The 13,680-nt window shown below is 44.2% G+C and overlaps 3 protein-coding genes across 5 annotated transcripts; 2 read left to right on the top strand and 1 right to left on the bottom strand.

Annotated features, from left to right (window-relative positions):
• Positions 1–184: 184 nt before the first annotated feature.
• LOC117190507 (inner nuclear membrane protein Man1-like) lies at positions 185–6,135 on the top strand. Of its 3 annotated transcripts, none has more exons than XM_033395573.1 (2): positions 185–208; positions 4,121–6,135. In XM_033395573.1, exon 2 carries the CDS (start codon positions 4,137–4,139, stop codon positions 6,075–6,077), a length of 1,941 nt encoding a protein of 646 aa, XP_033251464.1. In that variant the 5' UTR covers positions 185–208; positions 4,121–4,136; the 3' UTR covers positions 6,078–6,135. The 3 variants fall into 3 exon arrangements, with proteins under 3 accessions (XP_033251464.1, XP_033251462.1, XP_033251463.1); XM_033395571.1 differs by lacking the exon at positions 185–208 and adding an exon at positions 250–376; XM_033395572.1 differs by lacking the exon at positions 185–208 and adding an exon at positions 250–380.
• Positions 6,136–6,211: 76 nt separating this feature from the next.
• LOC117190508 (CCR4-NOT transcription complex subunit 11-like) lies at positions 6,212–7,333 on the bottom strand. The gene is made up of 4 exons (XM_033395574.1): positions 6,938–7,333; positions 6,744–6,883; positions 6,506–6,671; positions 6,212–6,447 (listed from the first exon to the last, which is right to left on the bottom strand). Exons 1-4 carry the CDS (start codon positions 7,241–7,243, stop codon positions 6,313–6,315), a joined length of 747 nt encoding a protein of 248 aa, XP_033251465.1. The 5' UTR covers positions 7,244–7,333; the 3' UTR covers positions 6,212–6,312.
• A 289-nt stretch (positions 7,334–7,622) lies between these two features.
• Positions 7,623–13,668, top strand: LOC117190509. Its single transcript, XM_033395575.1, has 2 exons — positions 7,623–7,805; positions 12,662–13,668. Exons 1-2 carry the CDS (start codon positions 7,743–7,745, stop codon positions 13,337–13,339), a joined length of 741 nt encoding a protein of 246 aa, XP_033251466.1. The 5' UTR covers positions 7,623–7,742; the 3' UTR covers positions 13,340–13,668.
• Positions 13,669–13,680: the final 12 nt, after the last annotated feature.

Here is a 13,680-nt window from a genome sequence, read left to right as displayed (position 1 = left end):
AGTATTATACCTATAACAAATAAAAAAGTATTGCAATAATAATAAGCAACATTAATGAAACCATTAGCTTCAGTAAGCTACCACTTACTTCACTCGTGATTAATTTTATAGTTATTTCCAGAGTATAACATCGATGTTGCGAGAATTATTTCAATTCATGTGTTCCATTGAAATGCATTTGACGCCGCACCCTTGACTGAATGATTTAGTAAGTGCCGTATGAAATTGTAATCAAAATATGGTGTTTGAAACTGTTGCTTGAAAACAAATTACAGTTTTCGTTTATATTTTATGTAATTAAAAATTTATATTTTGCAAAGTATAGATTTATGTGATTAAATCATATGTTCAACTCGTCCAGTCCACGTGTATTTGTGTAAGTATGTTATCTTCCAACTGCATGAACACTCGCTTCGATGTTTGTGAAACTATAAATAGTTTTGAGGAATATTTTGGTTGAAGCGACTGTTCGGAGCAGAACCCAGCCGATTAGCTGCTTGCCAAATAGCACCTAATTCTTGGCCCTCAGCCGCTTATTTTGATTGTTACTTATGTCTATGTCACTCATTTGTTTGTTAAAGCTTTGCGCTTGCTTGCCCTGCTAAACGCTCTCTGCCAGCTCGCTCTTCGCTATCTCCGCTTTGCGTCTGCCTACCGACGTCGGCCGAGCGAAGCTGCGCTTAGCGATCGGAGCGGCAATCTAAAGGGCAGGCAAGCCACACTTGCAATTTGGATGTCACGCATTAAAGAACATATCGTAATTTTATTTCTGCGCCGAGTTTTATTTAATTCGAAATAATTAGTCGGCCGATTGGGGATAAAAAACATTATCTCCACATAAAATTTGGTGACCCCGACGTGATCTCTGAGTTGCAGTGTAAATTAATAATCATTCGCGATCGACATTCGTTAGCCTTAGCAAATTTTCGGCGGTTAAGCACAATTCGGTGCTAAAACATACTTACATACACCTACATACACGCATTGCTGGCTATTAATTTCTCTGTCGCGACAATTCGGTCAGTGCAGTGCAGCGAACTCACTAATACACACAAGCGGAGTACAAAGCGGAATCGGACAGCTCGCACAGCATTAGCTGTAATCCCTTTGCTTTCGGTTCTCACGTTTATACGTATACAGGATGTCTTTTTCGGTCGTGCTGAGTGACTCTTTTAAAACCTCAACATGGCAGCACCTGAGCCTACCAATGTCGCGAACGCAGCAATGCCGAGTGATGTAGATTTCTACAAGCACAAGGCCGAGTCCATCGCGCGCCAACTAAAGCCATGGATCGCTTTCTCACCAAGGAAGAGCTTGCCGAGTTAGATGAGGCAGAACTTCAAGCTCGCTTAGAGCAAATCGAGCGAATGAATGCGTATTTCGATGCCGCTCAAACGAGCCTTGAAAGGCTGTATTTCCTGCAGTTAGCCCATGATGCCCGGCTGGACTTTTCGAATGTTTATGTCAAGGTTAGGTCCAGGCTGTCGCGGGAGTTGATGGCTGCTCGCACGGTAAATGTTGCCAATTCAACGGCTCGGCATACTCTCGAGGGGAATTCGTCGATGTTCGCCTATAATAGTATAGGCCGCTCTCGAATGCCCGAGTTGCAGCTTCCGCGATTCTGTGGGAACTACATGGATTGGCCAGAATTCCACTCGATGTTCTCGACAATGGTGCACAAAGCCCATCGTATACCAATCATCGAAAAATTCCAATATCTTCGTGGATGTCTAGATGGTGCTGCGCTGGATACGATTCGTTCCTTGCAACTTTCTGAGGAGAATTACGACAAGGCGTTGAATTTACTAATGTTGCGATTCGATAATAAATTGTTACATTTTCAGGCACACGTCAAGGCTATCTTCGGGCTGCAAGGGGTGGAGAAGGGCTCGGCTAACGGCTTGCGCGCGCTCAGCGACAAAATCAATTCGCACTTGCGTGCACTTCAGACCTTGGCGACCCCGCAGGAGATATCCGATGGGTTGCTGATATTCATCATAGGCACGAAATTGGACCACAAGACCAAGGAGAAATGGGAGGAGAACTTACCGACGTCAGGATTGCCTCGGTGGTCAAGCATGGCCTCATTCTTGGAAGCAAGATGTCGGATGCTGGAAAATTTGGGGTCGGCTATGGTAACAATTCCTAGCCAGCAGGTGGGAGAAGACAAACCTGTCACCCTTATCACCTCCAGTAACGACCATCCTAACCCCATATGTAACCATTGCAATTCCTCCGAGCATTACATATCTAGATGTCAGGAATTCCTGAATCTCTGCGTTTGAACGATACAAAGAAGCAAAGAGCCGCTTGTGTTTGAACTGCCTCAACAAAGGCCATGAATTGCAGAGGTGCAGGTCAGGACTTTGCAGGCATTGCCAGGCCAAACATCACACGCTACTCCACATTCCATCGGGAACTGGTGCTTCATCTTCCTCTCCACCGGCCGAGGAATCGATCCACCAAGAGGCCGCGACTGTGCTTCTAGCAAGCGGGTGTTCTAGCCCTCCCCCCTCGATCCAGAAATCTCAGCCTAGCAAGAACATGTTGCTACCTACTGCCCTCGTCCATGTTACAGATCGTTATGGAGCACTTATCCCATGTCGTGCCATTTTGGATTCTGCATCACAGGCAAACTTTGTAACATCTAGACTTGCTGATCAGTTGCAGTTGGATCATCGCTCGTCTTATGTTCACATCCCTGGAATCGGAGATTCCATTCTACCTTCGAGCAAGTCTGTACATATAGTTGTACAATCCCAGGACGCAAGCTATCGAGCTTCCTTCGCTGAAATTGTCACCAACTCAATTACGGAAATGCAGCCTAACTTCGGCGTAGACGCAAAGGATTGGCCAATGCCGAATAATCTAAAACTAGCTGATCCTAATTTCTCCAAGCCCCAACGTATCGATCTGTTGATAGGTTCTGTTTTGTTCTTCGATTTAATGTGCGTCGGACAGATTCGACTATCAGCCCAATTGCCAACATTGCAGGAGACAAAACTTGGTTGGATAGTATCAGGAAGCATTGATAGCTCGGAGAATAAGCGTGCAGCTTTAGCCGATTTTGAAAATTCCTCGTGCATCTCTATTGACGATTTTCGACCCACAACGCTGGAGTACCAAAACTTAGAGCAGCAATGCAGGAAGCAGCTGCTCGAGTGCCAGGTGCAAGTGAAAAAACTGCGATCGGAGAATCAGGAACTGCAGCGCGAACTTTTTCATATATTAAAAACCTACATATCCACGCTAAATGAAATTCAACTTTCAACAATTTCTACATTGCCAAATTTCCTGCCATTCTATGCAATTACAGAGGTTCCCGATGATCAAGACGTAATCACGACAAGCCGCCTTCGTAAAGAAGCGCCGATTGCTGCGTTCGACGATCATCCCAGCGTAGCCGCCAGCTGCGCCCAAGCAAACATCTTCAAGAGGGCCGTTGGAAAAATAGCGGTTCTGCCCCTTCGGGATGGATCTGTTGAAAGCCTTTGCCTTCCAACGGGTGGTGAATGTTCGGAGCAGAACCCAGCCGATTAGCTGCTTGCCAAATAGCAACTAATTCTTGGCCCTCAGCCGCTTATTTTGTTTGTTACTTATGTCTATGTCACACATTTGTTTGTTAAAGCTTTGCGCTTGCTTGCCCTGCTAAACGCTCTCTGCCAGGTCGCTCTTCGCTATCTCCGCTTTGCGTCTGCCTACCGACGTCGGCCGAGCGAAGCTGCGCTTAGCGATCGGAGCGGCAATGTAAAGGGCAGGCAAGCCACACTTGCAATTTGGATGTCACGCATTAAAGAACATATCGTAATTTTATTTCTGCGACGAGTTTTATTTAATTCGAAATAATTAGTCGGCCGATTGGGGATAAAAAACATTATCTCCACAGCGACTTTTGAATTTTTATCCACATCAATATACATAACTTCATCGGATCCTAGGTGGATTTAAGCAATAAATACCAATTTAATCAGTTGAAGGTCCAAGCATACATGCGGACATACATGCATAAATATGTTCACATATCTCTGCTGAAGTATGCCGAAATCTAAAACTTCTTTTTTTAAATACAACCATCATTAGAACAACACTCACATATACCATTTACTATTTCTTCTTGCAGATAACATATACCTAAAATGTCAACGGAAAGCTTAAGCAGCCTGAGCGACCTCGATCTGCATAGAAAGCTGATTCAATGCGGATTTCCAAGCACTCCTGTGACGGAAACAACCAGAGCGGTGTTAATTCAAAAGTTAAAAAAACACAAAAAGGCGGAGAAACTAAAGAGAAGAAGTACCAAGTATGCCCTGTACTCTCAAGAGCAGCGCGAACCACCTATATTTAAATATCCACAGCGTTTGTCTGCTGTAAACAACAACAACGACATTGAATTGTGCAGAAATCCTTCAGTATTTAACCAGCGTAACTACGACGAGCCCGATTTAAACACACTGCAAATGTCGGCTTCCAAGATGTATGCCCCACCACCTGTTGTGGCAGCCAATTACGACAGTGAGTGCATGCCGCACAATATGAATATGAATGGCACATACCGCCCACAGTGCTCCATGCCCTTCTCGATTGACTCGTCCAACAGCTATGCCAAGCAGAGTGGAAAAATAAAAATTTCAGATGGAGGCGTGGTTAATAGATTGCTAAGCTTTCGGGACACCACACTGCAGAGGAAGATCAGTCCCAAAGTCACGCACGCTGCTCAAATGTCGAGGATGCCGCAACCAAGGAATGGAAAATTTAAACGTTTCGTCTTATCCGATCTTAAGTCGTTTTTTAAAAACCCCGATATTAGACAATACATCATACCACAAATGCTGATTGGTCTCTTGGTGATATTTCTGGCAATTATTACAGTCCTCTATACGAGCAAGAAATTCGATCAGAGCCCCATGGAGAAAACAGCATTGAAGTATACATTGTGTAACCAAAATGACTTGCAATTGGCCAAAGAGAAGGTGCACTGCATAGGAAAAGAATCTTTAAAGAGTTCGTTGCTCATGAGTGAGGAACTTTTTAAGCGTTTGAACGAGCGAGCCAGGCTCCATCCCTGTACAGATGCCAGCCAGTCGCCAAGCCTTGACGTGAGCGAGTTTGTCAGAGAGCTAGTCATTAATAGCAAGACTCCGAGGGCGAATATGCAGAGCAATCTGCTGGCCATTCAATACCTAATCTCGGAGAATCCGCAATGGATGATAAACATTTTGGGTACAACGGGCTCGGCCAACACTCTGGAACAGGGCTCTTACTTTGAACTGTCTGAACCAAATCTGCCTCTCAAGTGCTTTGTATTTAAGAAAATTAAACGCTTTTTTGCAGTAATGGGTACTCTCATTCTGGTGGTATTCGGCGTCCTCATGGTCTATTTCGGCATAGTAGTGTATCGCATGCAACAAAAGAAAGCCCTGGTTGCTGTGGACCAATTAACAAAAGACATCATACAAGAACTGAAAAACCAGAGCTTGCAGTCTGAAAGCCCTGAACTGACATTGAACCAGCTGCAGGAAAAGCTAGTGCCTTCGGAGAAACGCTCTAAGCAACTATCGTATTGGAATAAAGCCATCAAGATGTTGGAGAAGAACGATAGCCGGGTGCTGTTCGGCATGGCCTTACGAGACGGGAAGACACTGCGCACCATTGCCTGGAACAGGAACTTGGAGAAAAATGAATTGGTCAAGAAGTGGCAGATTTCCGCACTCGATAATTCAAACAAAATTGCGAACCCACCGACACCCTGTCTGAAGGTCAGGCACATGTTTGATTTGACAGAAGTCGAACAACCCAATTTGAAGCAGTCCATCGTGGAGTCAATCATTGAGAAGGTCGGGCCCCGCTGCAAGATATGTGACGTGCAACTGGATATACAGTCGTGCTGCGTCTATATCCGATGTGCAACTGAGGAGGACGCTGGCATGATACACAATGAAATCAATGGATGGTGGTTCGACAATCGCCTAATATCGATTAAATTTCTAAGACTTGAACGCTATCTAAGCCGTTTCCCAAAACCAGCAGCCGAGCCCCCATATTTTCTTCCAAACGAGGCAGCCAATACTCACTCATAGAATACAAATCTTCAACTAGATACTTAATTTATTAAATGCGAAATTGTTTTTACATGTAGTAAATGCGTTTCCTCCTTTTTTTTAAAATCTATTTATGTGGTTTCCCCGGGACCGGCCAGGGGCGGGTATGGGTGCACTCTAGAAATTATTGGTACAATTTTGATTGGCTTTTCATCAACAACCTTTTCATTGTATAAAAAAGTTACAAACACATGTAGGTTAATAATAGAATTGGCTATTGCTTCGATATGGAATTCGAGGACAGTGCACTTTCTCCTGTTTCCAAATGTTTAATGAGATGATATAATGCTGCTGCTTCCTTAATTTTGCTAAAACCAACGCAGAAGGCCTCAATTTCAATGAACAATTCCTGCAATTGATTGAATGTAATATTAAAGCTATACTAAATCGATAACTCAGTCACTTACCTTGACGTTAACGATCTTATTTCGAATTAAAGACTGTAGAAACACACATACTAGCCGTACCAGACGGGACTGCATGTACTTATCTTTGACTGTTTCACAGGTTGAGATACAATTACTGATGTACAAATGAATGAACTCTGTGGGTAGAGGACCAGACGTTGTTAATCTGAGTAGAAGGAAAGGACAAAACAGAGTTAATTTAATGTACAAATAGTGCATTGATTTGTGTCAAACTTACCTGTTGACCACCTCCATGGAATGCAAAGTTATGTCCATATTAACCAATATGTTAAAGTACTCTGTAATGTCCGAGGTCATCATCAGTCTTAACAAGATTTCGATGGAAATGAGTGGATTGTTTTCAACCAGCAGGGGAAGCTATAAAAGACATTTGGCTATCAATCAACACAATTTCAATGAAATGAAACATACCTTTGCGGGTGTCAATCCATATTGGTGCGTAATGTCAGACTTCTGTTTCAGCAAATCATCAAACAGTATCTGTTGATCTTGAAGACTTAGAGGCTGTATAAATGCTTGTTCAATGAGGAGCTTTGTATTGGGAGTAACATAATTCGATTTGTCATATAATATTTTCAGTTTTCCACTGTTTGACTGATTTATCCACAGCAATTCGTCTTCAAAGTCCATTAATGGGGGGGCGATAGATAGAAACATGTTTGAGTACAGTACTGATATTATGTTGGAGCTCCAACTGTTGCTTGACCTTCCATCCATGGCCACAATTATTAGTTATTGATCTGAATTATGAAGTCTAGTGTAAGTTAGGCTAGGGCAAAGCGGGAGCGCAATAAAAGCTCGCTCTCTCGCTCTTGGCGAATTCGCCCCGCTTTGCCACCGTAGGTTAGCTAGAGTAAGAGATTTGAATTGTGAAGAAAGTATATGTAGTTGTTCGCCAACCTTGAATTAGAACGAGCGTATCAAGTTTTTCGCCCCGCAAAATAAATAATTTAAATTACAGCCACCCAAAGTTTTCGGTAATTGATTAGAAAAACTCTTCTTATTTTTCATGTCGCCCCCGGGTGGACTGTAAAGTGAATTATAGGCAACAACAATAAGTGACAGTGACACAAGAAATTGCAGTATACATACATATGTATGCAAACATATTCGTTGCCCGCGTCGTGTGTGTGTGCAATCGGCAATCAATTTGTAAAATATCATAGCGTCGGTCGCGCCAACAATAATTTTGTGCAAATTCTGCTACCGCCGAGGGATGCCCTGCGATAAAGACAGGAAAGTAGCAGTTGGATTCAAAGATCCAAAAGAGGAATCAGAGGTATTTGTGCAGAAAATTGAAGGCTGAGCAAAAGACATTCAGATCTCTCTTTGAGGTGTCTTGTGCTGAAAACATTGCACATCGCCTTCAATTCTAGGCACAGACGTATGATATATGTACATATAGTAGAGCTTGATTGCATGCATTTTATTAGTAATTGCATAAATATAACTAAAAACACATAAATACATACATATCGACACATACAGACATATGTGATCCGCTATTTGGACGCAACAGTTATATGTACATACATCTTTCGTTTTATTCCCCCCCCCCCACCCTTTTATTTTGTTCTACCTTTCTTGTCGTTAGAACCTCACAAAGTTTGTTCGTACGTTCACCCAAGCCACGGCGTATAGAAAATACCCACACATACATACAAGCAGCAGCACCGGTGCATTATTTCGTTTTCGCTTTCGCTTCTCCACTGCTGCTTGCGTTGTATTTGTTGGAAGAATTTTCGTTGCCGCTCTTGAGCTTAACGGTGCGCCAAGTGACGCGCTATCTGTATCTAACGGGTATATTGTTTTCGGCTGTTACTTGCCAAGTGACGCGCTACCCTGTATCTAACGGGTATATTGTTTTCGGTCGTCACTTGCAACGACTCTTTCCCTTGATACCTCGTGCCTCGACATTCAATTCAAATTCTTTTTCGATTATCGTTCTCGTTCAAACATAAAAAAAAATAATAATAATAATAATAAATAAATAAATAGAAATAATAGTGGGGTTTGTTGTGTAAAATCTTCATACACAAACATTATGGCAGAAAAAAGTAAATCCACTCTTGAAGACTTAAAGATTAAGCTCAAAAGTCGAGTAAAAAGCATTCGCCGCTTAGAGGATCGATTAGATCAAGGGTCGATTCCTTTGCAATTACCGGAATTACAATGTAGATTAGATTGTTTGAATGCTTCAATTGAAAAGGCTAACCATTTGCAGGAGCAAATCGAGGACATAACAGGTGATGATGCATATGCAGCCGAGTTGGAAGAGCTGATAATTGTCACCAAAGGAAAGATAATGTCGCTTATCGCCGCCTTTGATGCAGCAAGCGAGACGAAGCCAGTGTCTTCTTCCGCCCCAACTCATGCTAGACTTCCGAAATTGGCATTACCCAAATTTAGTGGTAAACACTCGGAATTCAAAAATTTCATTATCCTTTTTGAGAGACTAGTCCATAGCGACAACAGCATACCGGTGATCGAAAAATTTAATCATTTGATTTGGTGCCTCTCTGATGAAGCATTAGGAACAATAAAGGCGTTCCAAGTCACCGAGGCAAATTATGAAAAGGCCATGGCTGGCCTAAAACGAGTATATGACAACGATTATTTGATTTTCACGAATAATATTTCCACATTGATCAATCTGCCGAGAATGTCGCATCAATCTGCATCATCTGTAAGAACTCTAATCGATACTGTTTCGTCGATTTACGGATCATTACTGTCGATCGGAGATGATACAAAAATTTCGAATGCAATGCTCATTCATCTCGTTTTAAACAGAGTCGACCTTATGAGAAGTTGCCGCTTTGGTCCGACTTTGAGAAAGTCTTGAATCGTCGATACCAGCATCTGTCTGCTGAAGAATCGACCAAGCCAAGGCAAGACAAAGTCATGCCAAGCCATGCAGCCGCTCACATCATACATTATTGCATCGATACACAGTGTCGGCTAACAGTCTCGCATTGCCACCACCCCAAGAGAGTCCTTCTCCTCCATCAAATCAGAATCAACCTTCCACGTCACATGTTTTGCATGCGACAGCGTTGGACAGGGTAATTCTGGCTACGTCGATCGTAAGCGTCCGAACTAAGAGCGGTGAACACATTCTGGCCAGAGCTCTGATCGACTCTGGATCACAAACAAATTTTATTACCGAGGACCTCGCTAATCGCTTACAGATCCGTAGAGAGGAGTCCTGTATTAACTTGCTTGGAATTGGTGAATCTAATTCTCAAGTAAAGGATAAAATACACACAGTGGTGAAGTCGCGAATAAATGGTAGTGAGTTCTCCTTTGATTTTTGGATCCTGAAATCAATTTCAGGTTATCACCCTGACCAGTCAATGAATGTGACTGACTGGCGAATCCCAGAGAACCTACCACTGGCAGACCCTTATTTCTACAAGCCACAAAGAATAGATATGTTTATTGGAGCAGAATCGTTCTTTGAATTATTAGCTGTTGGTCAAATTAAACAAGGTCCTGACTTTCCAACTCTTCAGAAAACCCTTCTTGGTTGGGTTGTGTCGGGAAAATATGTTTCCAGGAGTTCTGCTCCTCAAATTACAAACAGTTTGAGTTGCAGTGAAGAGTTGCTAGTATCCATCGATAGGACCTTGAAAAAGTTTTGGTCACTGGAAGAAATGGCATCTACCAAGAAAATTGCCACACCTGAGCACAAGCTATGTGAAGAACACTATCGTAAGACGACTCAGGTACTATCATCAGGTCGGTTCGAAGTAAGGCTCACGTTTAAATCATATCCAAATTGTTTAGGCAACTCCTTTGAGGTTGCGAAACGGCGGTTTTTGTCGCTTGAAAGACGATTGCATCGTGACCCTGAGTTGAAGAAAATGTACTTGGAATTCATGGAAGAGTACCTCTCCTTAGGTCATATGTCTCCTACTGACAATACGATTCCTTCTACTCCACACTACGTAATCCCTCATCAGTGTGTTCTGAGGCCGCAAAGTACGTCTACCAAGCTCCGAGTCGTGTTCGATGCTTCGTCCAAGACGTCCTCACAGGTGGCCTTAAATGACATTCTGATGGTGGGACCTACCATTCAAGAGGAATTATACTCGACACTGCTCCGTTTCCGTCTGCACAGGTTTGCCCTGACTGCTGATGTTAAAAAGATGTATCGCCAAGTGATGGTGAACGAAGCGGATCGGCAGTTTCAGCTCATAGTGTGGAGAAGAGACCCTTCTGAATCCTTGAGATTATACAAGCTCAACACTGTAACCTATGGGACTGGACCAGCCCCATTCTTAGCTATCCGGTGTTTAAAAAGGTTGAGTGAGTCTGCGAAGCTCTCATTCCCTAGAGCTGCTAACATTATTGGGTCCGACTTTTACGTCGATGACTTGTTGACTGGTGCTGCATGCGTAGAGGAGCTAATGGCAATTAAGTCCGAAGTGTCTCAGGTTCTTCAGACCGCAGGGTTTGAGTTGACTAAGTGGTTTTCAAACTCACCCGAGATCACCGCATCTGAGAGCACAGCCAAACCCATAACAATCTCGGATTCAGAGTCGACAAATGCGTTAGGAATCTCATGTTTACCTACTGACGATGCCTTTAAGTTCAAAATTGACAATTCAGTTATGGGTCTCCGAGCGACAAAACGGAACATACTATCGGTGACATCAAAGTTGTTTGACCCCCTTGGTTTATTAAGTCCTATCGTTATAAAAGGCAAGATCCTATTGCAGGAGCTTTGGCTTAACAAACTAGATTGGGATGAGTCGATCCCGCTGCATTTGGAAACAGCGTGGAATAAGTTGAAAAATACACAATCTCAATTGGAAGACATATCCATATCTCGGTTTGTGTATTCCGATCCGATGTCACCGGTTCAAATACATGCCTTTGCTGACGCCTCCATGAGCAGAACTGCAGAAGGTTTAAGAATATCATTGTTGACTTCGAAATCCAAAGTAGCGCCGCTCAAGACCAAAACGCTCCCAAGGCTTGAGTTATGTGCCGCTCACCTTCTCGCAGATCTCTGTCACAGAATCAAGCCCCTATTAAACGTGCCCATTGAACGAGTCGTTTATTGGTCGGATTCAGAGGTAACTCTCCATTGGATCCGGTCTCATCCATCGTCGTTGTCGACTTTCGCTTCAAATAGAGTGGCTGAGATTCAAGAGTGGTCAGATGATGCTACGTGGCGGCATGTACCCACGAAACAGAACCCAGCAGATATTGTCTCAAGAGGTTGTGACGTCGACGAAATCGTTCAGTCAATTTGGTTCGAAGGACCATCATTTCTGAAAGAGGAAGAAGAAAACTGGCCCAAGAACGCTCATTTCGAACACTCCGATGATCTTCAGCTGGAAAAGAGGAAGACTGCGGTCGGGTTGACCGCGGCTGTGCGAAGTTCGGAGCTGTTAGATGTCATCGAGGGATTCTCGTCACACCTCAAACTGCTTAGAGTGTTCGTGTATGTGTTCCGCTTTATAAGAAAATGTAAAGACCCAAGCCTAAATTTCGAAAAAACTATCTCACCGACCGAACACAATGAAGCTTTTTATAAAATTGTCGAAATCATCCAGCATCACGAGTATCAAGGAGAAATTGAAAAGGCTAGGAAAGGATCTACAATTGGTCCCAGTCTTCAGCGGTTGAACCCATTCATCCATGAAGACACAGGGACTTGGTGCAACTTTTCGTTGTTGCGAGTGTGGGGGCGACTAGCCAAAGCTCCTATATCATACGATGCCAAGTTTCCTCTGCTTTTGACTAAGCGCTCGCAATTCGTGCGAAGCTATATTCGTCATCTGCACCTGTCGAATTTTCATGTCGGCCCACGAGCACTTGTGAGCATCCTTCGACAGAGCGTGTGGATAGTGAACGCTCAGGAGGTCTGCCGTCAGACAGTTCGATCGTGTATGCGCTGTTTTAAATGCAAGCCTCGATTGCTGACGCAACTCATGGGGAATTTACCCGCAGATCAATTTGCGGCGTTGATTTTTGTGGACCAGTGCACACGACATTGAAATTTCGCGGAAGGCCCCCATACAAGTCATACATTGCGCTTTTTGTTTGTTTTGCGTCCAAGGCGGTTCACCTAGAAATAGTTTCCGATCTAACCACTGATTGTTTTTTGTTGGCTTTTCAAAGGTTCGTCGGGCGCCGAGGATATCCCCAAGTCGTTCATTGCGACAACGGGACGAACTTCGTCGGAGCGAGCCGCCATCTCAGCGCTCTGCGGATCAGGCTCAAGGAGCAAGGAGACGCAATTCGCGACTTCGCGTCAAAGAACGGATGCGAATTTGCGTTTATACCGCCGCGAGCTCCTCACATGGGAGGGCTATTGGAGGCAGGTGTAAAAACTGCCAAGAGCCTACTCCTAAGGGCGGTAGGCAGCGCGCTCCTAACCGCCGAAGAGCTCGCCACAGTCCTCGTCGGCATCGAGGCCATAATGAACTCGAGGCCGCTGGGAGCCATCAGCCAAGATCCAAGCGACGGCGAGGCCCTAACACCCGGGCACCTGCTGACAGGCGGGTCGCTCATCGCCCCCCCAGCACTGCGGACTCCGGACCAGGAGAGTCTCAGTTGCTTGCAGCGATGGCGACTTGTCTCGTCAGTCAGGCAAGCGTTTTGGCAGCGATGGTCCCGCGAATACATATGTCCTGGGGCTGCAAATTCGGGGCAAATGGCACCAGCAGCAACCGAACCTCGAGGAAGGAGACCTCGTCATCGTGGCCGAGGACAATCTGCCGGCTCAGGAGTGGCTCGTGGGGAGGGTCATCGCCACGCACGCAGGAGAGGACGGCATGGTCAGGGTCGTCGAAATAAGGACTAGCACTGGAGCGGTTTTTCGGCGGCCCATACACAAATTAGCGATCAATTAGTTATTGATCTGAATTAAAGTCTAGTGTAAGATAGGCTAGGGCAAAGCGGGAGCGCAATAAAAGCTCGCTCTCTCGCTCTTGGCGAATTCGCCCCGCTTTGCCACCGTAGGTTAGCTAGAGTAAGAGATTTGAATTGTGAAGAAAGTATACGTAGTTGTTCGCCAACCTTGAATTAGATCGAGCGTATCAAGTTTTTCGCCCCGCCAAATAAATAATTTAAATTACAGCCACCCAAAGTTTTCGGTAATTGATTAGAAAAACTCTTCTAATTTTTCACCAACTATA

The sequence above is a fragment of the Drosophila miranda genome (assembly GCF_003369915.1).
Source record: "Drosophila miranda strain MSH22 chromosome Y unlocalized genomic scaffold, D.miranda_PacBio2.1 Contig_Y1_pilon, whole genome shotgun sequence".
Classification (NCBI taxonomy): Eukaryota; Metazoa; Arthropoda; class Insecta; order Diptera; family Drosophilidae; genus Drosophila; species Drosophila miranda.
The sequence above is the reverse complement of the archived record's forward strand: the minus strand, read 5'-3'. Positions and strand labels throughout refer to the sequence as shown.

Bases quoted from the DNA above. Each gene is read 5' to 3' on its own strand.
- LOC117190509 (XM_033395575.1), top strand. From the start codon at position 7,743: ATGCCCTGCGATAAAGACAGGAAAGTAGCAGTTGGATTCAAAGATCCA. The intron at 7,806-12,661 runs GTATTTGTGCAG...GGCTTTTCAAAG, and splicing joins ATCCAAAAGAGGAATCAGAG to GTTCGTCGGGCGCCGAGGAT.
- LOC117190508 (XM_033395574.1), bottom strand. From the start codon at position 7,243: ATGGATGGAAGGTCAAGCAACAGTTGGAGCTCCAACATAATATCAGTA. The intron at 6,672-6,743 runs GTAAGTTTGACA...CCTTCTACTCAG, and splicing joins TCCATGGAGGTGGTCAACAG to ATTAACAACGTCTGGTCCTC. The intron at 6,448-6,505 runs GTAAGTGACTGA...AATCAATTGCAG, and splicing joins ATAAGATCGTTAACGTCAAG to GAATTGTTCATTGAAATTGA.
- LOC117190507 (XM_033395573.1), top strand. From the start codon at position 4,137: ATGTCAACGGAAAGCTTAAGCAGCCTGAGCGACCTCGATCTGCATAGA.